At 47.5% G+C, this 23,939-nt stretch overlaps 1 protein-coding gene across 1 annotated transcript in view; it reads left to right on the top strand.

Annotated features, from left to right (window-relative positions):
• Positions 1 to 2,329: 2,329 nt before the first annotated feature.
• The window catches only part of ERO1L (ERO1-like (S. cerevisiae)), a 24,432-nt gene continuing 2,822 nt past the window's right edge, over positions 2,330 to 23,939 (top strand). Inside the window, exons 1-14 of the mRNA XM_009893948.1 lie at positions 2,330 to 2,341; positions 11,327 to 11,446; positions 13,245 to 13,328; positions 15,293 to 15,331; positions 15,810 to 15,886; positions 15,978 to 16,051; positions 16,532 to 16,652; positions 17,589 to 17,626; positions 18,849 to 18,860; positions 19,991 to 20,017; positions 20,213 to 20,305; positions 22,253 to 22,499; positions 23,287 to 23,356; positions 23,722 to 23,808. Of these exons, the coding sequence (XP_009892250.1) occupies positions 2,330 to 2,341; positions 11,327 to 11,446; positions 13,245 to 13,328; positions 15,293 to 15,331; positions 15,810 to 15,886; positions 15,978 to 16,051; positions 16,532 to 16,652; positions 17,589 to 17,626; positions 18,849 to 18,860; positions 19,991 to 20,017; positions 20,213 to 20,305; positions 22,253 to 22,499; positions 23,287 to 23,356; positions 23,722 to 23,808 (1,101 nt within the window). The remainder of the gene's footprint in view (positions 2,342 to 11,326; positions 11,447 to 13,244; positions 13,329 to 15,292; positions 15,332 to 15,809; positions 15,887 to 15,977; positions 16,052 to 16,531; positions 16,653 to 17,588; positions 17,627 to 18,848; positions 18,861 to 19,990; positions 20,018 to 20,212; positions 20,306 to 22,252; positions 22,500 to 23,286; positions 23,357 to 23,721; positions 23,809 to 23,939) is intronic.

Genomic DNA, 23,939 nt, shown 5'->3' with positions numbered 1-23,939 from the left:
GGCGCGGAGGGGAAGGGGGGACACGACTACGCGGAGCGCGCATGCGCGTTACGACAGGCGCGACTAGACGGCCGCCCGCCCAGCGTACAAAGTACGTGTCTGTATTGACCTATGGGTGTGTATGTATATAGGTGTATATGTATATATATATATAGGTGTGTATTCCCCTGTACTCGGCACTGGTGAGGCCCCACCTCGAGTACTGTGTTCAGTGTTGGGCCCCTCACTACAAGAAGGACGTTGAGGTGTTGGAGCGTGTCCAGAGAAGGGCTACAAAGCTGGTGAGGGGTCTGGAGGACATGTCTGATGAGGAACGACTGAGGGAACTGGGGTTGTTCAGCCTGGAGAAGAGGAGGCTGAGGGGAGACCTTATCACCCTCTACAACTACCTGAAAGGAGGGTGCAGAGAGGTGGGGGCTGAGCTCTTCTCCCTGGTGACAAGTGATAGGACGAGAGGAAATGGGTTCAAGTTATGTCAGGGGAGGTTTAGATTGGATAGGAGGAAAATTTTTTTCACTGAAAGGATTATTAAACATTGGAATAGGCTGCCCAGGGAGGGGGTGGATTCGCCATCCCTGGAGGTGTTTAAAAAAAGGGTAGATGTGGTGCTGAGGGACATGGTTTAGAGGTGCTTTTGTCAGGGTAGGTTGATGGTTGGACTTGATGATCTTAGAGGTCCCTCCCAACCTTAGCAATTCTATGATTTTATGATTCTATACATGTGTGTGTATGTATAGCCGTGCACCACGGTGTCTGGCACGAGTAACAGGCAGGCTGAGCCTCTTTGGGAGCCTCCAGCGGCTCCTCTCAGTGATGGCGCCAGGGTTTCCTGTCAGAGGTGGCTCCCCCAGGTCCTACTCATACAATCATTTAAGCTGGAAAAGACCTTTAAGATCATCGAGTCCGGCCATAAATCTAACACTGTCAAGTCCACCAAACCCGTTCCTGGAGTAATTGCGGGCAGAATTCATCCTTAGAGAGACATTTGCACACTTGGCTGAGGGCAGGAGGAGAGCCTAATGTTAAAAAAGCTCTAAGACACCCATACAAAGCATATGATCTACACCAATAACACACTGCCAGTATCGGGACATCAAGCCGCATCTGGATATCCAAGGATCAATAATTCATATTTCAATAATTCATATTTCATGCACAATCTTAGATGAGCCTCAACCAAATTAAGATTTAGTTTGATACCCAGAAAGGCATTCTGACACCCTGTGGGTACACATAGGCTGCCTCTGCGAGCTCTTCATATTAAAAACCTTAACTGAGAACTGAAATAGTCGCAGTTTTTCTGATAAAAAACTTCTGAAGTTGTGTCATCTGGAATTGGGCAAGATTTTGGTGAGAAACAGGAAAGAAAAGGGGAAACAAGGACGGACTGCCTGGCTAAGGCGAGATTCTGACTCTTTTAGCTGTAAACTTTGGACAAAGTCTGAAAATGACCAGTAAGGAATGCAATGTCTGGGCACGCTTTGAGAGCCTGAATTTCATCAGCTTCTTCAGCTCACACAACAGTCACTGGAAAGGACATTTTCACTGAGAGAGGGTAAAGGAAGAAAGTTCAAACAGTTTAAAAACTAAGATCGCTGTTAAAGGAGAAGCTGTTGCCTGAGCATTCACAGACCGTTCACGGTGTCGCACACGCACACTTTTGGGCACGCATCCTCCTTCTTCAGGCTCAACTTTAAGTTTCCTGCAGCAGAGTCTCAGGCATTGGATTTTATAAAATAATTAATTGAACTGGAAGGTACAGCAGCAAGGAAACCATGGGCTGGGTGCCTCCAAAGAGAGGGACCCCCAACAAAGAAATCTCTGGGCAATTATACCCTTATAATCTCTACATGTGCCCTTCGTGCGCTGTCCACAGGTCTTTTAGTCCAATGGTGATTTTTGGTCTGGGGTCTTCTAACATCTCATCGGGTTCTTTTTCTGTGTCCAGGCAGGCAGGCTCTTATCTCGTCGATTTGCAGTTTCAGCCGGGGGGTGGAGCCTCCGTATCTTCTGGTTTACACTCCTCGTGCACCTGCACTCACTGGCAGAACATGGAGAACTGAAGAGTCCCAGACTTGGGAAAAACGCTACCAAACCATCAGGGTGATATCAACATCTTTCCCGTACTAAAAGACTAAACACAGCGCTGTACCAGCTTCTAGGAAAATTGCTAAGAAAAATAACTATTTTGGCCTAAAGGCTTCAGCAAATCAAGCTACTTGTGCTAAGTAAAGCTAGGCAAACAGCACAAATCACACCATGTAAGTAATTTATTCTAATTAAAACTTATTTATGCTGAACAACTGCTATCCCTCAACTGTCAGCCCCCATGGAGAAGCTGGTAAGGAGACATGCATATGGCCTTTCCCAAATTTCGGTATGGTGAGGGAAGCAAGCAGTGTGATCCTCCGCTGGAACACTTGGCGGAGGCTGTTGGAGAAGGCAAATGGACTAAGCTTAGAGGCTACTCAAACAGAGTTTGATTCACCAGACAGGTCTGAATTGTCAAAATTGAAGTAATCGAAGGAGAAAGGTGCTGGTGAAGTGTTCGGGATGAAAGCTGTTTGGGAGATTTCAATGTGTGCCCTGATTTGAGCAACACAGGCTTAATTTCTCTTTCAGTAATTTTACTTTTTGGTAAAGTCTCTTCTAACACTTGGGAAAACTGCACTTTTAGAAGACTCTAGTGTCTGAATTGGTGAAAATATTTACTGTATAGCCAGCTATGGTGTGCGGGTTTCAAGGTCTCAGTGTTTTCGAGCTCACCAGGTGCGGGGACGAGGAGGAGCGAGACCCGGGCACTTGACCCACGCTGGCCAGCAGGGTTATTTCATACCATCAGTGTCTCATTCAACATAAATCAGAAAGTTTGCCGAGGAGTGCTCTCTCTCCCCTGACGGCTGCCATCCTGACAACTCCTTGCCCCGGTGCCGGAGCCCTGAGCCCGTCCCGTCCTCCCGAAGCCGCAGCGCTGGCAGTGTCCCACACCGGCTGTCCCCTGCGGGGAGTGCACAGCCTCCTGCTGATGGCATGGGCTGAGTGTGACCCTTGTGTGTTTTATAGTGGTATCGGGATCAATACAGGTTCTTTAGTGTTGTTAATTATCTAGTCTTATTCTATTAAATCTGTTTACATTTCAACCCTCGAATTTCCTTGTTTTCCCCGATACCCCTTCCTGGGTGGGGAGGGGTCATCAGGTGAGAGAATAATTGTCTAAACGACAATAAATTGTTGCAGGTTCCTCAAACCATGACAAGTGACCATCACTGCTTCAACTGTTATGCCTCCCTGGCGGGGCAAAGCCCTGCAGAATTGCAGATGCTTTGGCACCAAGTCTACTAATGACATTCACAAAGGAGATCTGGCTCCCCACAAGCCACCAGGCTCACCTGGAACAGAAGAATTTGTACTTCAAGACATGTAAATATGCTCTAAGGACTCTACCAGGATTATGCCACGCCGCGGTGCATGCGGCGCCTGGGCTGGCCACCACAGCGCTGTCAGCCTGCCCCGGGCGGACGGGACGGGACGGGGACGGGAGGCGGTGGGGGTGCGGAGCCTCCCGTGTCCCGGTGCCTCTCCGGAAATCGGAGGTGCCCGGGGGAAAGGGGCTTGGAGCGGCTTGAGGGAGCTGGGGGTGTTCAGCCTGGAGAGAAGGAGGCTGAGGGGGGGACCTTATCGCTCTCTACAACCACCTGAAAGGAGGGTGTAGCGAGGGGGAGTCAGTCTCTGCTCCTGAGTAACAGGCGATGGGACAAGAGGAAACGGCCTCCAGTTCTGCCAGGGGAGGTTTAGATTGGATATCAGGAAAAATTCCTTTACTGAAAGGGGTATCAAGCATTGGAACAGGCTGGCCGGGGAAGTGGTGGAGTTGTCATCCCTGGAGATGGTTGAGAGATGGGGGGATGTGGTGCTGAGGGACGTGGTTTAGTGGTGGTTTTGGTGGTGTTAGGTTAATGGTTGGACTTGATGATCTTAAAGGTCCCTTCCAACCTAGATGATTCTATGACTCTGCCTGCTGAGCAGCCCTATGCCCTCTTCCTTGGCTTCTTAATTGTATCCTCTCCCTGCCCTTAGCAGGGAAGGTGGGTGTTTCAGCTGGGGGAGTAGTTCTTCCCTACCCACCCTACCCATCTGACTCTTGTCAGTTGTTTCAAGGATGTGTGTTGCTATAGTGTCTGGGAGCTGCCTCATCCCCTCTCCTGCAGGTCTGCCTTGCTCTTCCTCCCAGCTCTGCTGTCCAGGGGAGAGTGTGGCTGCAGCAGGCACCTGCTACCCTACGTTGCCATGCCCGGGGTGAGCTGGGATGCCCGGCTCATTAAAGCTCTTTGAGGGTTAATTCCCCTTGTTGATGTGCATGTTACTGTCTGATGCTTGGTGCACCTCCCGTTGATGTACAGCAATGAGAGACCCAGGTATAGTCAACCAAGAGATCAGACCGAGCAGCTGGATTTGGGGGAATGGTCGCTATGCAGATTCCTTTTGACTTAGCTTTAGAATCATGGAATCATGGAATGGTTAAGAGTTGGAATCATCTTGTTCCAACCCCCCTGCCACTAGACCAGGTTGCTCCAAGCCCCGTCCAACCTGGCCTTGAACACTTTGCACAAGCACATTTGCAAGATCAAGGAGTGAAGATGGTAAAGTTTTAGTGCTTTATTTCTGTTGCCTATTTAAAAAGGAAGCTATTGTAAAGCCTACTCTTGCTGTATTAAAGTTCTAGTGCTTGAATGTGAGTCAGAAATTGAGAGTGGAGTGGAGAAAGAAAGCAAATGCAGTTGTGCACTTGGCTTTGCCCTCTTGGTGGCTCTTGACACTTCAGTTTCACGTGGAAATGGTAAATACAAGCTATGTTGATAAAGGATTGAAAAGCACACGTTTTGATTCTATATCTCTATAGGGTTTTTGCTTGTATGCTTCCTCCTTAGCAGTGAAGTTTGTCTCCTAAGGATTGAATTCTGAGTCAGGAGCGTGGTATGGGATAAGAAACCCAAACCACTAAAGGAACTGGCATTCTGGTGTAGTAATGGCTTGCAGGCTTTTTTCCTTGGGTAGGATGAACTGGCATCGTACTTCGTACACATCTGCCTTGTTGCAATGCACTTCTTGTTTATGGAGTAGCATGTGCTTTAGTTTAGTTTTCAGTACAAGTGTTCAGGATTTTTCCAGGCTTTATTGCCTTTGGGAAAGTGCATTGTGTAGGGCAGCATTTCTAAACCTTCTAACCACTTACCCTCTTAAAAAGACACCTGAGGGCTGCTTCATCTTTTTGTAAAAAATAATCTGCTGGTCATCTTGAGCAGAGCTGGTCTGGTGGCCTTTATTTACCACCAAATAAAATATAGGGCAAGCCTGTAATGGTATGTTTTACTCTTCTTTGTTTATATACGTGAAGGCATGGGTATAGCTTGTGGTTTCCTCCTGTGAACCATCTCTTGCTGTCTCATGGGCTTGTCAGATTAAGGAACCTTGATGTAGGCTAAATGGAAGAGCTTTGACTTGTCCGTCAGCCCGTGTTGGGACAGTTGACAAGGGTCGCTTTTGAGAGCGGTTGCTGTAGCGATATTTCAAGCGCTGATTTAAGCAGGCCATAATTCTAGAATGAGTGTTGTGCTCTCGTCTGTCTCTACTCCCAGGAGCAACACCTCACCTGCTTTTTATAACTGTTATTTTAGTTCTGCATTTACTTAGAGAGGTTGCTAACCAGTCCTGAAACTCTTATTAGAAACGTCCATCTGTTACTAAAACCACTTGAGTTTCACATACTGTTTCTTGCTTTCCAATCTGTCTCGTTAGTGGTGAATAACATTTCAGTATCGGAGTTCCCTTGAAATTTACAGACGGCTCGTCCCCCACCCAGATATTCCTGTTTGCAACAATGCTTTAGTCAGCTGTGAATCAACTCTCCGTATTCCTGGTAATTATTGCTCATTCACTGTTTACGGACTGATGTAGCTGCGTTAAGCTGGTGTGCTGCAGGTGTTCAGCACACTGGGATTTTGACCAGGTTTCTGGTCTGGCAGAGGGCTGGTTTCCTTCGGGGGCATTTCTGTGGTCAGTATGCTGTTATTAGGGGTGAGTCTGGGCACTGGAAGTTACCTTGTTGTTACTTCGCAGACTTTCAAGCCACTCTTGTGTTCTTGTTGAACTGGTGTTCACCCAACAGCCTTCAGGGCAGGAATTCATACCTAGCACAGTTCCCTATCACTGTGGGGTGGCTGGAGAGGTAGCCTCTACATGCAGAGCAGCTGCAGATCCTTCTTTGCTAGCAGATGCTGGGAGGTGCCATCAGACAGCACTTCAGCCGTTGCGGTTTAACCCCATCCTGAGGCTTCCATGTGAGCTTTGCTTCTGTGTGAGCTCCAGAAGCCCCAGTACTTGTTTTCTGTGCAAAAAGTGGGAGGGAGGAGCACCTGGGCCAGCATATACTGCTTCCAGGGCAGGTGATCTGATGGCTGGAGCATCTCTGCTATGAGGACAGGCTGAGAGAGTTGGGGTTGTCCAGCGTGGAAAAGAGAAGGCTCCAGGGAGACCTCATAGTCCCTTCCAGTCCCTAAAGGGGCTTCAGGAAAGCTGGGGAGGGACTCTTGATCAGAGGGTAGAGTGATAGGACAGGGGGGGATGGTTTTAAACTGAAAGAGGGGAGATTTAGATGAGACAGTAGGAAGAAATTCTTTACGCTGAGGGTGGTGAGGCACTGGCCCAGGTTGCCCAGAGAAGCTGTGGCTGCCCCATCCCTGGAGGTGTTCAAGGCCAGGCTGGACAGGGCTTGGAGCAACCTGGGCTGGTGGGGGGTGTCCCTGCCCAGGGCAGGGGGGTTGGAACTAGATGGTCTTTGAGGTCCCTTCCAACCCAAACCATTCTATGCTGGGCGTGGTGGTCCTCACCTGGCTGCCAGCTACTTGCTCCAAGTGTGCTGACAAGGATGAAAGGGACACCTAGCTGGATTGAGTGCCACAGGCAGAGTCACAAATCACTTGTGCAGGGCAACTGCAAGAAAGCTTCTGCTGGGGCTGGAGGGGAAGCATCAGCTTCCATCAGCCTAGGACTGGTGTGGCTTGTCTACAAGAGCAGGCAGTTGCCAGTGGAGTTGGTACAGGCTAAAAGCACCTCTTTGGCCGTGGTAGTATTCCCTTCCCTGTGCCCTATTGTAGCTGCAAGTGGGAGATGCAGAAAAGAGTTTGCCTTCTTTCCTGGCCAGCTGTGCAATAGATGGTGATGTATGGGTCTGGGATGGAGCCCATGGCACAAGAAGAAAGCCCTAAATCCACTGCCCAGGGGACACTTCTGTGACACTGGGAGAAGCAGAAAAAGGTGGGGAAAGACAGACCACCAGTAGAGGGGAAGCAGACCGACAGGAGCCTGGGATAAAGGTAAAGGAAGATGAAGTGAAGGCCAAACCCAAGGATTATGCAGTCCACGTGTGGTGGGGTTTCAACCTGTGTTACACACACAAGGTGGGTACATTGGTGTTAAGGGATTGAGAGCGGCTATTGTGGAGCTGAACACCTTCCTGGGTGCTTACTCAGCAGCCGGAGCCGCTTGTGTCACGTCTGTCCCGGCGGCTCTGTTGCATCTCTTCCCACTGGGCGAACCCAAGCCCTGCCCGTCGGTCTCCTGCCAGGCTCCCACACCTTTCGGCTGGGTGGAGCACAACCCATCGCTGCCGCTCAGCTCCCTGCTCCACAGATGCCAGCAGGCACATGGCACATGTTTGGGACTGGATGACTTTATGTTTTCTCTTAAACAACTGCTCTAATTATTACAGGCTGACGATGTAGGTAAATGTTTTAGGGAGGTGGGGAGAAAGTGTTTTAAGGCACCACCCATCGCAGGGCATGTTTGACACATGCTGTAGCTCAACTGCTCTGACAGCAGGAATTGGAGTCCAAAACAAGAGAGACCCTGGCTGCACAGAGGGCTGAAAGAAACAGGTTCTTGGGTGGCAGGCAGTCACGGAGCAAGAGGGAACTTCTGGGATGAAGAACATGCCCTGCTAAGTGGTCTGATACTGCCCACTTCCCTGTGTCTTAAAGCGGGACAGTGCTGTTTGGTGGTAGCATCACTGGGGCTTTCATCTTGGTCTCTCAGGAGACCTGGTTCTTTATGCTGTCTTCTGTACTCCTTTGGCTGTGGACTTTGGTAGGTTGGGCACTTACAGGCAGTGCCACCAGGCCTGGCTGAGCTTTCTTTCTCAGCAGCCTGGTGACTTAGGACACAGAGCAGGAAGAGGGGAGATTTAGATTAGATGTCAGGGAGAAATTGTTTACTCTGAGGGTGGTGAGACACTGGCCCAGGTTGCCCAGAGAAGTTGTGGAGGCCCCATCCCTGGAGGTGTTCAAAGCCAGGTTGGACAGGGCTTGGAGCAACCTGGGCTGGTGGGAGGTGTCCCTGCCCAGGGCAGGGGGGTTGGAACTGGGTGATCTCTGAGGTCCTCTCCCACCCAAACGGTTCTATGTTTCTATGAAGGTAAGCTGGCCAGTGATACCTCATTGGCCATGTACCTACTAGGGAAATTGCCTGTGTCTGCACAGTCTGACTGACATCCTTGGAGGAAGAAGTTTTCCCTCTGATTTGAGCAGAGCTTGAGCTTTCCCCAGTGCTTTCCCTTTGCCTGTGCTACCCCTGCAGGCGTGTTCTTGGTGGCATTGTGGCTGACCTTCCCACCGGTGCTTTTCTAAACCGATAGGCGGATATTTGGAGATTTCCAAAGCATGACCCCCATCTCCTCCTGAATATTGTGGGAGCATCTGCAGTGCCTTCACCCTGGATTATTTTCAGGATGGTGTTTTGCCAGGTTGGTTCTGGCTTGAATCAGTTGCTAGACTTCGCAAGGACGTGCCTGGTGGAAACGGTGTGTGCTCTTTCGGTTGAGGGCTTGGCTGGGTACTCCGATGTTACCCCTTACAGGGATGTCGTTCCCTCGGAGCGACATGATTGTCTGGTGTGGATACAGAGAGCAGCTGAAGGTTATCCACAAATCTTTTTGTAGGCCACTTCTAACCTCAATCTATAAGCTGCCTGCCTCAAAGGACGCCAAGTTTCCAGGAAATAAAAAAAAAAAAAGTGGGTGGTTGGTTGGTTTTTTGTTGTGGTTTGTTTTTCTTTTACATTTTGAAACAGCTTTCAATTGGGTAACTGGATTAGCAAATTGCGGGTGTTTTTTTACAGGGATGATCCAGGTTAGTGGAAAGCTTAATTGCTATGCTGTTAATCTTCATTACCATGCAAAATGCATGACAGAATATGGTACGTGTGTGAGGATGAGGTGGTGGGCTTCAGGGGGACCACAAGAAATATTTTTTTGTTAAGACACCTTATTTGGAGGCTCACTTCTATTTGCTCAAGTGGAGTGGGGCATTCTGACACACTGTAATAGATTTCCCTTCGCTTCCTCTTAGATCAGCGTGGCTGAGTCAAAAATATCAAAGCCCTTTTGAGAAAAAGTCTGTTTTCGAAAATACTGATCCCTGGTATGGAGCAGTCCGGATCTAGAGCCTGGATTCCTTCCCACTCTGTCCAGGGTGGCAGGAAGAAACTTGTGCTTGCCTTTAAGGTGCTCTGTGCTTAATCCAGGCTATTTTTCTTCCCCTTTCCCCGTTTCGTGTGACTCTGTGCTCTGAGGGCAGGTGCTCCATTTCTGCCTTCCTTCTCGGAGGGAGGGCAGGGAGCTTCATTTCTAGAGGAGTAATTATGATAGTTTTATTGAAGTTGATGTGTGGCTCTTGCTGAATTATCTGAGGGCTCTCCGGAAATGCGTCAAGGCGGGTGGCTCATCGTTCTCACGTGGCTCTTTCTTTTCCCTCTGTATATAATAATATAATGTAATGAGGGGGAGCCCCTTAAATACAATCGAGCGCTGCCTTTGGTCTTGTGCATCCCCCCATCTGCCTGTTTGTTCCTGGCCTCTCCTGGGGACCTTTTATGCTGGGCAGTGCACCGTCACACCTCCCAGGAGCTGCCTGTGCCAATGTTTTCAGGCTTATTCTCCTTGTCTCTGCTTCCAGCTTGCTTTCTTCTGCCTGGAGAGAAGGCAGAGGTTGGACATAACCCCCTAGAACTGTGTAGCGTGGGATACATCATTTCTGTGCTACCGGGATTTTGTAGGCTTTCTGGGACAGAAGTGGCAAGGGGGTTTCTTATCACAAACTGTGGCAAACGTCCCATTCTTTGCCTCATAAATCAACAATACTCCTATAAAACAACTTCCTTGGTCTTAACCCCCTGAATTTATCTGATACTGGGGAATGGCAGCGTGCCACGTGTTGCATTGCTACATCAGCATCCAGGAAAAATCCCTGGTGTGCTGTTGAGAGTGAGTGAGTAGTAATGCTTGATTTTTGGCCAGGGTGATTTCCCCAAGTACTCGTCAGGGGGCGTGGGGGAAGCAAAACTACTTCTGTGTTGGGCAGCTTTGTCATCCAGACTGTAATCTACGTGTCAGAAAGCCATAGCTGAATTTGTACTGCTGCTTTTCTTTTTTTTTTTTTTTTTTTTTTTGTTTCCCTTCAGGGCTTGCACACAGCTTGTTGAGTTGTTCAGGGTGATGCAAGAAGTATTGGCTTTCTACATCAGATTTAGAACAAATGTTTTCTTGCCAAATGGCCCTCTGAGGCGAGGAGGGAGAACTGTTGCAGTTGCTGTAGTTCTGATTAAATCAAACAAATGGCTGCAGCGCAGTTGGTTAACAACACGGACTTTCTCTGAGTGCTGTAATCTTCGGTGGCGTTATTGGTGCCTAACTGGTCCCTTATGCAAACACCAGCTCTCGCCCCCGTGCTGTCCTGCAGGAGGGATGTACTGGGGCGGCTGGTCTCAAATGAGAGCCGGAGCTGGCCATGTGTGTGGCTCACAGCTCTTACTGCAGCTGATATTCCCTGTCTTGCTGGATTTGGCCCCAAAAGAAACATCTGCGATCTGTATAACTGTGCCTGATGTGTGGATAAGGGCTGTGTGGGTTTTTTGTGTGTGTGTGACACAGTCTAGTTGAATGTGTCTGTCATCTCTGCTTTTTAGAGATTGAAGTGTCCATCTGATGCCTTTTACTCTGACATCAGTGAATTATAGTATATCAGCGTGTGTTAGAGGAAAAGTGTTCCCAAATAAAATTGCCTGTCCCCAAACAAGTGCAGAACACATCCTAAAGGAGGCATCGAAAGAAATTCTCTGCCAATTCAGCAGAGCCAGGTTTAACGTTGTTTAATTCTGGTTAAACTTAAACAGTTGATTCTCTGGTAAAAGGAAGGAAAATTGGGAATTGTTTTATGGTCAGTGTTAAAAAGTACTGGCTAAGTTGTTCATATTCTTTATTTTATTTATCCAACAGGTTACTGGTCACTTAGATGACTGCACATGTGATGTAGAAACTATTGATGCATTCAACAACTACAAGCTTTTTCCTAGACTGAATGAACTTCTGGAAAGTGACTATTTTAGATACTACAAGGTAATTTTCTCATACAATAATTGTATTATCACATTAATTTTGTATGCTGCTGCTTCTTATTTAAAGAAAATATAAAATCTTCCTTGAAGTTATTGCTGGTCTTTTTAAAATCAGGTATCCCCATTTTAATACTGATTTTTAACAATGTAGTCAGCAAGTGTGACTCTTCTATTGTCAGGAGAATCTCAATGTGATACAACATGCTTCTAAAATAAATTGCATGTTTTTAAAGATAGAGAATAGAATAGTTCCAATTGGAAGGGACCTACAACGATCATCTAGCCTGACCGCTTCAGGGCTGACCAAAAGTTAAAGCATGTTAAGGGCATTGTCCAAATGCCTCTTAAACACTGGCAGACATTGACCACCTCTCCAGGAAGCCTGTTCCAGGGTTTGACAACCCTCTTGGTAAAGAAACGCATAATTTCCTGGTATCTTCGTAAGCATTTTTCCCTCTTAAGAACTTATGCAGTAGACCAATGAAATGACTTATTTTGTTGAGCTGCGGCTCAAAAACATTGATGTCTGGGGATCCACGCTGCGTAATCAGTGTTCTTAGTGTCACCCCATCGACTAGGAAAGCCTGGCTTAATTACCAAACAGTCAGATGAATTGATGGCTGCCAGACCATCGTTAGTAGCTGGATTCTGCTCCCATTCGGTGATACTGCATGTCTATTGACTAAATGTGGGGTTTGTTTGAGCGTGCTTGGGTTATGGAGCAGAATTTTACCTGTCAAATACAGATACTGAACAATCACTGCCTGATTGTTTCCACAGAAAAAACAAGTCTTCCCTCTTCTGTAAGAACAGCTTAAAAAGTACCCAACCACTGCACTGCAAACTAGAATGGGCCAATATATAAAACCACTGGGGTAGAGCTGCTTTTCCCTGCTCCTCCTCTCTACCAAACCCACAAAATCTTGTTAAATGTTAATTGGTTTGGAAGAATGGTACTTGATACCAACTCACAGAACAGAAAGACTAGGGTTTGTTGATGTCCTCTCCCCTTCCAATGTTGGGATTTGTAACAGAAATGTTAAGGTTGGGCTGGCTGAAGCACAAATGGAGGTGTCTGTGTGTGAAAGCATGAGGAGGAAGAGCAAAGCAAGGATTAAAAGAATAACCTGTACTAACAACAAGGACATGAGTGATAGCAGACAGTATGGTAAAAATCAAGGAATTACTTGTTCCCGTCAGGCCCAGAGGGATTACACACTGATGAGTCCAGAACACAGATGACTTGGCCACAGGAGGACGGCAGCAAGGCTCCCGCACATCCTCCTACTGCTCCTCCAACGGGGAGGCAGCCTGTAGTCATAAGATGCCCAAACCGAGGAAACGAAGTCAACGGGTAGCAAACTTCCTCTAAGATTCACAGAGAATGAAGTGAGCAATATTCCAGGGCCAAAGACTGCCCCATAGTAACTGTTGGCTCCTAAAGGGTACAAACCACCTGGCCAAAACCCAGGTTGTCAGCGCTCAACAGGAGCCTCAGGATGCGATTAGGAATCGGTGGCCAATGTGTCTTGTCTTCTGTGTTACCACAAACAGTCCTGGTCAGGCCGCACGGGCACACACATCTCGTGGGAGAGATAAGTGAATGAGTGTCATCAACTCTGTTTCAGATAAATAACACTGTCTGTTTCTACTCTCGCTGCACTCAGCCTTGCGCTAAGCTGTGTTAACTGAAGTCTTACCACTAAAGCGCTGAAGATGTGTGTTGGTAAACTGTGTTGTGGAAGGTCGGCTTGGTTGCACAGAGGAAATGTGTAATAGGATAATATGTTTTTTTGTAGGTAAACCTAAATAAACCTTGTCCTTTTTGGAATGACAACAGTCACTGTGGAATAAGAGACTGTGCCGTAAAGCCCTGCCCATCTGTAAGTACCAAATACGTTCTTTTACCTCTTTTTCTATATTTTGCTTTTGCAGACCAAGAGGAAGAAGCAGCTCTTTCCATTATTATAGCAATAGCAAAACTGTGGCTTTGGAGCTTGCTTAGGTGCGGTAATACTAGTATCCATGAGAAAGACCAAAATGCTAAATTCTGAAAGTTTAAAGAAAGGCTTGGTTTTTGATAGCTGACGCTCCATGAACAGCTAAAAACTTGTCCAGGTCCCTCTTTTGTTTTTGGTATTAGTGACGTGGGCAAATCTACTGTTGCTACAAGAAGTACCTCTTGTGTTAACTGCCAGGATATTCACCCTGTTGGCCCATGGGCTACACTGTGATTTGCAGTTTTGGCTGACAAATTTGACTGGGCCCTTTCCAGTCCTCTCTCTGTATGTGACACAGCTCTTTGAGTCCTCTGTTTCCCAGTACAAAAGCAAATGCTCTTGTCCCCTTATCCTGGACAAAAGGCTTTTGTTCGCTGAGCTAAAAGAAAACATCTTGACTGCAGGTGTCTGCCTGAAAAGAAAGGGAAGAGAAAGTGAGTGAAGCAGAACTTGGTGGCTGGGCTGATAACGGTGGTGAAAATGCCACCCAGCCTGGCTTTGTGGGTTGGCCCCCAGCAACGGACTGTCTTAGACTCTCATTCCTGGGTCTGTAGGGCAGTTGGGGTGTGCGCTAATGGTGTGCAGGGTGTCCCATGCTGGTGGTGTGATGAGCGCTCTCAATGGAAGAGTCATCCTGACCCTACTTGCATGCATTTTTTCCAACTCACTGGTTTATTTTCACGTACAACTTAGTGGGCTGCAATGAAGCAGGTGTCTGTCCCCCTCACCTGGTAACTCCGTGGTAACCTGAGGTAGCATAGCTGTTGGCTGGAAAAAACAACCTAAGCTGATATGATATGACACCTTGAAACAATCTGGTACGGGGATGTGTGTGTGGGCATCGCTTGTTATGTAAATTCTGACATGTATGTTAATTCATTTCTCTTCTCAGCAACTACCCTACCTCTCAAACAAGTGTCCTTTGCTTCTCTAGTCTTCAGAAAGCACCTATTGTGGACCCAAAATAGGATGATTTTTTTTTTTTTCCTCAAAATAACCCTCAATTTTGTTTAAAAACTTTTTTTTCCTTAAAAAGGATGTTTTTGGTAATGAGTGTGACCAACATGAAGGAATAATGTTACAATTATGTTAGTAGTAGCAAGAAGTTGTTCTTATTTTAAGAACTGACTGTGTCACTGCTGTTTTTAATTATTTTGATTTGGGTCCATTTCATTCTGAAAGCAACAAAAATAACTCTTACTCATGGCTTAATTTTTCTCTTCCTGTGCTGCTTGCCATCCTAGTATTTGCTCCTGCAGGACGGAAGTGGTTTTATTGCCTTCCTACTGATGGAGGAAATGGAAGTTGAGGAGAAATTAGGGCCTGATGGTCTTGTGCACACTGCTGGGGTTGCATGGGGCTGGCCAGCCTGACATTAGGTGATGGAGTGGCAGAAGGGAAGTTTTTGAATGATGTATATCAGGGGCTGAGAGATGCGATATCTGAAAAGAGGTGCCTGGGCTCCTGCCAGGAGCGCCGGCATCATTGGGAGACAGGATGCCAGACATACGCTGAGCAGAAGCAACTCCAGCTCCTCTGAAGTTTATATTGGCTCCCCCAACCATCACTGTTGGGTAAGCAAAACATAACCTGACGTGGCAGCCATGGGAGGCTGCTGACCTTTTGAGAAGAAGAGTCTTGCAAAAAATCAAAATAAAACACCAAGACTATTGCTTAACCTTAGTCTGTGGAGGAGCCAGAAATTGGATGTGTTGTAAGCTAAGCTGATCGCTTTGATTACTTTCTAACTTCCAGAAACTGCGGTAACCTTCCTAATCTTTCTCCAAGATTAGGCTGAAAGGCCACATCAGCCTCACGTGTAGCACATGCTCAATTTTGTCTTTCAGGACGAAGTCCCTGATGGAATCAGATCTGGAAGTTACAAGGTAGGTGTGCCTGTGCGCACAAAATGATGCTGCTTATAGCACCAGTTTTGTGTCACTGCCCCTGATAAAAGCTGCCTTAATCAGATGGCCAGTATCTGTTGGGATGCACTTCATGGCTAAATTCTTACCCTCTCCAAGTGTTTGGCATGCTATAGAGCCTTTGAGGTGGCTGTCCTGAAGTCAGGTATTCCCCTCCACTAACGCAGAGCAGTTTAGGAGAGTTCTCCAAGAGCAGGTGTCGTCAGGCACAGAATGCTCCCGCGGCAGTGCCAGAGGCTGATGTGAGTCCCGGCAGCAGTCATCACAACTGCATAAGCCTCTGAATAACTGCAGACATCCTGTGGAAATACAGGGTGGGATGAATCAGAAAAGTGTTTCTGATGCTTAAACTGGTTAGTGCATTGAAGGCAGAATTATAACAGCAGAAAAACTGCTTTTTAATCCTCCTCTCTCCCCACCGCTTTGCTTTTCAACCCAGTATTCGGAAGAAGCCAACAGCCTTACTGAAGAATGTGAAGAAGCCAAGAGACTTGGAGCTGTTGATGGCTCTTTGAGGTTTGACTTCTTTTTCCGCAATCCTTACTTGTCTAGAAGGAAACCTAGTATCGGTGCTCTTTCTGATAGCCTTTTTCCACTTTCTTTGCAGCAAGGAAACCCAGCAGGCAGTGCTCCAGTGGACGCGGCACGATGACTCTTCAGACAGCTTCTGCGAAGCTGACGGTATAGAGACCTGTTTGATCTGACAAGTCTTATAATGGGATTTTAAGCACCTCTGCAGAACTTTCAGGCAAATGTGTAACATTTCAGCAAGCCTGGACCATACATAGCATTTCTTTTCCATGCCCCTCCCCCGCCCTCAGTATTTTGAAAATAATATGATGTAAATATTTCTGACAAAGCTTCACTGCTGGTCAGGGTCTTGCCCTGTTGAGCAGTTTAGCAGCTTGGGTGGAACGTGCTCGGGGTTTGCTTTGCCATCAGTGGCCCTGTGCTCTGATAGCTCTGCAGGTCAGAGAGCTTTGCCCCACTGCAGTGGGTTGATGTACAGTGAAAACGATACACCTGCCTCTCTGGAGAGGGATGAGCTGGTCTCTCCGCTGGTGAGACTGTTCAGTATGCGAAGGGGTGGCTGGATCAGGCTTGGGAGATGGCATTTTCCTTCAGAAGTTTTTGTCACTGACCCAGCACTCTGCTTCGCAGATATCTATTCTCCTGACGCGGAGTACGTGGATTTACTCCTGAATCCTGAACGCTATACTGGCTACAAAGGACCAGATGCCTGGAAAATTTGGAACAGTATTTACGAAGAAAACTGCTTCAAGTAGGTGCTTTGGGAGACAGATTCCACAAGCCTGCAGGCACTGATTTTTGCAGAGAGGCTGCATCTTTTTTTAACTCCTCCATCAATCCCCATCCTTTGGGGATTTGCCCAGGGAAGCTGTGGCTGCCCCATCCCTGGAGGTGTTCAAGGCCAGGTTGGACGGGGCTCTGAGCAACCTGGGCTGGTGGGAGGTGTCCCTGCCCGTGGCAGGGGGGTTGGAACTAGGTGATCTTTAAGGTCACTTCCAACCCAAACCATTCTATGATCCTCCTATATTTGCTGCAATGCTTGTGCAGTGTGGGCTGTCGGAGGAGGGGACAAGCTGTGTGGCTGTCCCGTCAGCCCCCCTTGGCTGTTCTCTGGACCACAGCTTGCCCTGATGCAGGCTCCTGATGCAAGCCCTGCAGCGTGATGAAACAGCAGCCTGCTGGGGGGAACGCATCTCTTGTGTGATGTGATCTTGGGCACGCAGCCCTGTCCTCCCTGGGCATTGCTCAGGTGAGGCGAGCTCTCTCCCCTGTCTGAGTGCCGATTTGAACTCTGCTCAGGATACCCCCAGGGCTGATGTACGGTACTGGTGGGCACTGGTCTGTGATTTTGGCTGCTGTGGTCTCTAGTTATTTCCTTCCCATTTGTACTAGTGTATCGTGTTGCATCAAGGCCGTGGGATAGTGTTCACTAGGACCTGTGTAGGCACTTGAGTCTTCCTAAGCAGTTCTTTCTAAAGAAAGAAGAAGAAAAAAACATAGAAAGCCACATTTTGCTCTGTCCTTTTCCTTTCTGTGCAAAGCTAAAGCACGGAAGCAGTTCTTAGATCTCCTTAGGTTGTTTGACTGCAGAGAAGTAACTACTTCTGCTGTGCTGTGTTTCTGCACAGCAAGGAGACAGTCTCTTATTTACATATCTTATTTAAATGATCTTTTTTTTTTCTCTTAGGCCTCAGAATGTAAAAAGACCTTTGGCATCTGGTAGAGGTGAGTCATTTATTTATCTCACTAAGTGGTTTAGTAGTGTACTGATCCTAGCTCCAGGAACAGTAAATGCTCTCTGAGCTACTTCTACTGAATGAGAAATATGTTGTCACTCTTGATCAAGTGTAGAATTTCATGGCCAACACAAGGGCACCTGGAAGTGTGGCTTTCTAGCATCCCTCGTGGAGAAAGAAAGTCTGATCTTCCACTCCTGGAAGAAATGTGAGCTTTGGAGGGACTGGGAGCAGGACTGAACTCTGAGCTCTTCCTGGGTCCCTGGTTTCTGTACTCGACAATGCCAAACCATCTGTGACGGCTTGAAGTGAGAACCTGGCTGGGATCCTCTGTGGAAACCATGCAGTAAGAGAAAGCCTGCCCTAGAGGCTAAGGCTAAATGCACAAATGAAAGTAGGGAAGGGTTTTGGAAACATAAGAGCTTCTTGCTAAGAGACCCCCTGTCTCCTGATGCCCCATCCTGCCCAGACATCAAGATCATCAATCTCACTCCCTGTTCGTTTGACCTGAACATCGCTCCAGCAGCGCCCTTGGAGTAGTCTCTTGATTTTCCCTAAACTAGGTCAGTGCTTTTCGCCCCCCTCCCTTGACCCTGTGCAAAGGAGTGGCCCTTCAGGAGCAGCGCTAGTGAAGGAAATGTACAACATCCTTTAAAATATCAGTCCTTCTCTTGACCACCTCTTTTGTTTAGGGCAAGATCTGAATGAAAGAACCCAGGTACCTTTGAGGGGAGAGGGAAGAGCTGCTGTTCTGCAGATAGGGAAGCAGGAGGACATGAAAATGGAGGACCTGACCTGATACCTGCAAGAGTTGTTGCAAGCAACTAAAAATCTGCAGGAAGCAGGGATGGGCTCTCTGAGTGTCCTGTCAGAGGTCATACCGGAGATCTCTGACAGAGGTACACATTTGTGTCCCTTTGTTTTCTGCTTCAACTGGGTGGTGGCTTTACTTCCTTTGCAAATATTGATCCTTCCTGTGTTGGTCAGGTTATTCAGGAGCATGCTCATCTGGTATGTCCACTGCTGCAGTTAGAGATGATGTTTTCTGTGTTCAGAGTATTTCTAAACCTCTCTGCAGAGGCTTGTTCTCTTGTCAGAGCAGATTAACGGAGCGATCTTAACGCTTGTGCTTTGGAGTATCATTTTGGTCATGTGTAATTTTTATCTCCTCTTTTCTCTCCCTCCACCATTCGTGCTTTTTTTTTCATCAGGAGACGATGGAGGTGAGTGGCACTCTGTTTGTTTTTACTGATAACAGAAACAAATGTGGCGTCTTTATCATGCTGTCACGAGCTGTACCATTTGATAATGCACCTGGTTAGCAAAACCATTATTCAGGCAAAATCAGAAGCTGTCTTGAAATTCTCTTGTGTTCGTGACCCTGTGGAGGGATCCCTCTGAGCTCCCCATCCCCAAGGCCAGCCCAGCCTTGTGTGGAGGTCTTAAAAAGCACCAGCAGTTTTTTTTTAAGAGCACAAATCCTATTTGAAGGTAGTCACTGAAGTGTCGTAAGCCTTCAGGAACAGGACTTGCGTTGTGTTTTTTCAGCGCTTGTTATTGCTGAGAAAGCAGCTCTCAGGCTGGAGCTTTGAGAAGACTCATAGTCCCAACAGCCTCTGACAGCTGGTAGGAGCTGGGTGCCCAAATCCCTTAGGCCCTGCGGGGCTCACATCTGGCAAGGGCTGCACCCTGGAGCTTTTCACCCTCTCCAGCACTGGGCCTGTCTATGTGGCATGTCTTTGTCTCCAGATTATCTCCAAATCCGTGTTTATGTTCTCCAGATTACCTTCAAGCACATAGTAGGGGGTAGTGTGAAACACTGGCTGGTGTGATGGTACATGCTTGGTGGCACTGTTTGGTTTTATTTTTAATAAAAATACCTGTCTCCTCATCCTGGCCAGAAGGGGAAAGTGATCCGTGATCCTTGTTTCCCGCTACGCTGTGCCATTCTGCAGCGCTTCTGCCCCGCACCAGCCCCCGCTGAGATGGGTGGGAAAGACCACGTGCTATGTTTAGCCGCTGCCACACTGTGTTATAGAAGCGTCAGTCAGAAGGGTGGGGAGGAAAACTATTTTTGTGCTCTTCTAACCCTCCTCTCCCCGATTCTGCAAACTGGAGTGGGCAGAGGTCCTCTGGGGGCTGGCCTCGGGGGTGGTTTCAGGGTGTCAGCTTGGGCAGTACCCTCCGTGCCGTAGAGGGGAGGGTACCGCCCTGTCTCATTCCTGTGTCACCCTGTTGTGCTCTGCAAGGTGTGGCCAAAGAAGTGGCCTAAAACGTGACACGGTGTCTTAAAGCCCTCCTGCTGCTGTGAGGTGTCTCAAACTGATGTGCTTGTTTTCCTTTTTGTTTCCAGGGCAGACGTTTTACAAGTGGCTGAAAGGTAATCCTTTCTCTAAACTTGGTTGCTCTTCCTGGGATGAACGCAAAATGGCCAGGGAGCGGGTGGGAGTAACTGGCCGCACTCGGGTGGGAGTTACTGGCCGCACTCGGGTGGGATTAGATTCCTGCCTGACAGCCAGGAGAGGAAAATTCAACGTGTGCTTTCAGTATCTTGAAGTGCCCCTTTCTTTTTCAGGTGTCTGTGTAGAGAAACGAGCTTTCTACAAACTCATTTCTGGTCTCCACGCCAGCATCAACATCCATTTGAGCGCCAGGTACCTTTTACAAGGTAAATGCTACCTTCTGCCTTTAGCTATCCTGCATCAGTCCTAAATTGGCACTTCTGCAGCTCCAATAAATGCTAGCTGGAGCCCATTCCAGCAGGGTTCAGGCCGACTTCTGTGCTCTTCTCTTCCCCTCCCTCAAGCACGCAGGTTGTGTAACAGAATCAGGAATGCAGTGACCACATGCCTTCAGGTCTAAAAATGGCTGTACTGTGCTCTGCACCAAGACTTCCAGCACGTATTCCTTCTATTCTTCCTCCAAGGTCATTTTGGAGCGGGTTTCTAACTGAGTATCAAGGCCATCCCTTTCTAGCCTGTCTTTACGACGGTCGGTTTAGCAGTAATCTCACCGAGGCTGCGAAATGCTAGGCTGGGCTTTCCCAAGAACCCTCAATCCATTTCCGTATGCCGTTTCCATTTCCTTGGTCCATGAGTAGCTAACTGAAGAATCTACATTTCAACCCTGGGGTTGAAAATCACGGGCGACGTGAAAACATGATTTGTGTGTGTGGCATGGCCAAGGGCTTCGGCACGCTCCTACAGCGTGGGATGCAGGTTCTGACCGACGTTCTGAGGGATTCGGTCATGCTAGTTTAGAGTGGTATCTGTGGACCAAGCCTACCACCTTTATTCTGCTAAAGCTTACAAAAATCAGGTACAGATTGAGAGATAGCTGTTGGAATTTGGGTAAGTAATTTAGATTTAACTAAATAATTATATTTAAGTCTCTACAGCCCATGTAGGCCTTGCCTTGACATGAGTTAGGCTGCGTTAGCGCTGGAGATAAGAGTAACAGCAAAACATCAAAGGCAAGAGATGAGTTGGGAGTCTGCAGAGAGGATTAGGAAAATAAGGTTGGCTACAGACAGCCAAGTAAGTGTTTTTTTGCTTGGCTTGTGTAGAAAGGGATGGCTTCTCTTGGGGAAAGGCTACAGAAGATGATCTCTGCTCTGAGAAGGTGTTCCTTGGCTCAGCTTGGGTCTGCACAGGGATTCTCACCTGCAGGTGCCGTGATGGCCTTGCAGAGAGCCTACCTCGGTTCGGAGCTGGGGAGTCCTTTCCTGCTGGGCTGGTTGCCCGTTGCTGATTTAGAAGATTAAGTTTCTCCCTTTTTTTTTTTTTTTTTTTTAATTTTATTTTTGTCCATCAGCTTGATATGACTGTATTGTATCTTCCACTACATACTTTATATGATCTTAAGTACACGATATGATGAGCAAACAGAAATATAAACCTGTGGGCTTGATAATGGAGAATAGAGGTCAATCTCCCCCGATCCTTGGCTGCTTTTGTTCTCTTGCATCTCCACGACAGAAGGAATTCTCTTAAGACGTCCCTGGTCATTAGGGAGCCTCCCAACCTCTGGCCCCCACCCTGCTTCCCAGGGTAACGTGATCAGGATCCCTGCACTGTCTGCCTCTGCAGAGACCTCTGCCGAGTGCTGCAGTAAGCCGGTGGCCTTTGTGGACGGGCGTGAAGGAACAAAGGCACCTTCTCAGCCTGACTGATAGTTCCATCCAGCCCTCTTCACTTGCAGCCAGACGTTGAGCTGTCACCAGCTTACATAGAAATGCTCTCGGAAACGATCAGCTCATCTGATAAGAAACTCTTTGACTGATTTAACTCTGTTTAAAGTAGGCAGTCTCCCTTTTTAGCTTTTGCTTTGAGCCTGGGTCATGTTTTAAACCAACTGACAAAGCCCTGCAGGAGTTGTGCATTTGTTGGCGTTTGAGTTTGGTTAAAAGTGTGCGTCTCTTGACTCTCAAACAGTTTGTGGTTAGTGAAAGGGCTGTGGCTGTTGTAAAGCTCGGATCTCCCTGGTTAGGGTTACGTTTTTGTCATTTAGCCTGGGACAGTGGGAGGAGGTGAACCAGAACTATACCCATCCGCCTCATGTCATTGTGCTGGTTTTGGTTTTGATTTTTTTTTTTTTTTTTTTTTTGCTCTCTCAGATACGTGGTCAGAGAAGAAATGGGGCCCCAATGTTACAGAGTTCCAGCAGAGGTTTGATGAAGTCATCACCAGAGGGGAAGGGCCCAGAAGACTCAAGAACCTGTATTTTCTCTACCTGATAGAGCTGCGGGCCCTATCCAAAGTGCGGCCGTTCTTCGAGCGCCCGGGTTTCCAGCTGTACACGGGGAATAAAAGTCACGACGCAGAAGTGAAAAACCTATTGCTGGAAATACTCCATCTGGCCAAGTAATTACATTTGGTACCTGGGGAGAATGGCTCTTTCAACCCTGGCGTCTCTGAGCGGGCTTAACCTTTCACTTAAAGCGCCTGGAAAGGCAGGTTTGGGGTACTTTCTTGTAGTGGGGTAGTGTGATTTGTGCAGTAGGGTAGTATTGCTGGGAACACGTCGGTATCTGTATTCAAATTGCAAAACAGGGTAATTAAGCCCACAGTTTAAGAGTCTAGGCTGCCTTTTTGATTTAGCAGAATTGAATTTAATAACCACCTACGTGTCAGCCTTGAAATGGACTACCTGTTTGACTCATCTGTGGAACACCAGTCCTGGCTTTGTGTTTTTTGACTAGAAAAAAATCCTAAGCATGTTCATAACAGAGGTTTGGGGCTGTTGGACAGAGTTTGGAGTAAGAGGAATGGAAGCTACCAGAACCAGATGGAAATGCATGTCTCCTAATGCGATCGATGTTTGAATTTATCTTGTGACTCTCCCGTGCCTTCACTGCTTACGTCTGTTAGAAAACGGACTAGAATTGCTTAGAAACCATAGAGCAATTGCTGAAAATGTCTCCAAGGTGAGATGCAAGCTAAAATTGAAAGCCTCCAAGAGATTTGAGGAACAAGCAGCTTGACTTAAAATACATCTAGAGAAGTCCAGTGTCTGACACCTATCGGTTTCATCTGCGCACCTAACCAGATACTTCTGTGGCTCCAGACTTCAGCCGTACAAACAAGCTGTGGAGAGATGTCGGGACATCTCACCGGGACAAGAGATAAAACTCTTTTCATTCTATTTCAGGTCTTTCCCACTGCATTTCGATGAAAACTCATTATTTGCAGGGAATAAAAAGGAAGCTGCTAAACTAAAGGTAATTGGCCAGCCCTTCCCTTTGGGGTACTTTCTACCTAAAGGGTATTTTCAGGTGTGTGTCTGGGATAATACTAGATCTGACAGGGACCCCAGTACACGCAAGGTACCAGATTGGGTATTTCTAATTAATTTTGCTTTCTGAATGGTTTGGATACTTGTGGGTAACTACAAACCGTAGGGTGTGCCTTAAGGAGAGTGGGGGATCGCTGCTGTGGACCCCACTTCAGGAAGCATTTCCCTAACTCAGTCCCACTGAATTTAGCCTGAATTCCAGGATTAATACATTATTGAATTTGGATTAATACATGGAAGAAGTCCCAGTTAGTGTGTAACCATGATCAACTTGAATGTCTTTTCCCCTAGGAGGAATTTAGGCTACACTTTAAGAATATTTCTAAGATAATGGACTGCGTTGGCTGCTTCAAATGTCGCCTGTGGGGGAAGTTGCAGGTAAGCTTTGTCAGCAGCTGGGGACGTGTCTGGAAGCACCTCATCTGATGGGACTGGCGCGTAGATGGGGTTCTTAGATACCAGTCAGCTCCTAGATAGAGATGGGGGGTGCTTGAGTCCCGTCAGCAGGA

Source organism: Charadrius vociferus, unplaced genomic scaffold (assembly GCF_000708025.1).
Source record: "Charadrius vociferus isolate BGI_N301 unplaced genomic scaffold, ASM70802v2 scaffold49, whole genome shotgun sequence".
In the NCBI taxonomy this organism is placed as follows: Eukaryota; Metazoa; Chordata; class Aves; order Charadriiformes; family Charadriidae; genus Charadrius; species Charadrius vociferus.
The sequence above is the reverse complement of the archived record's forward strand: the minus strand, read 5'-3'. Positions and strand labels throughout refer to the sequence as shown.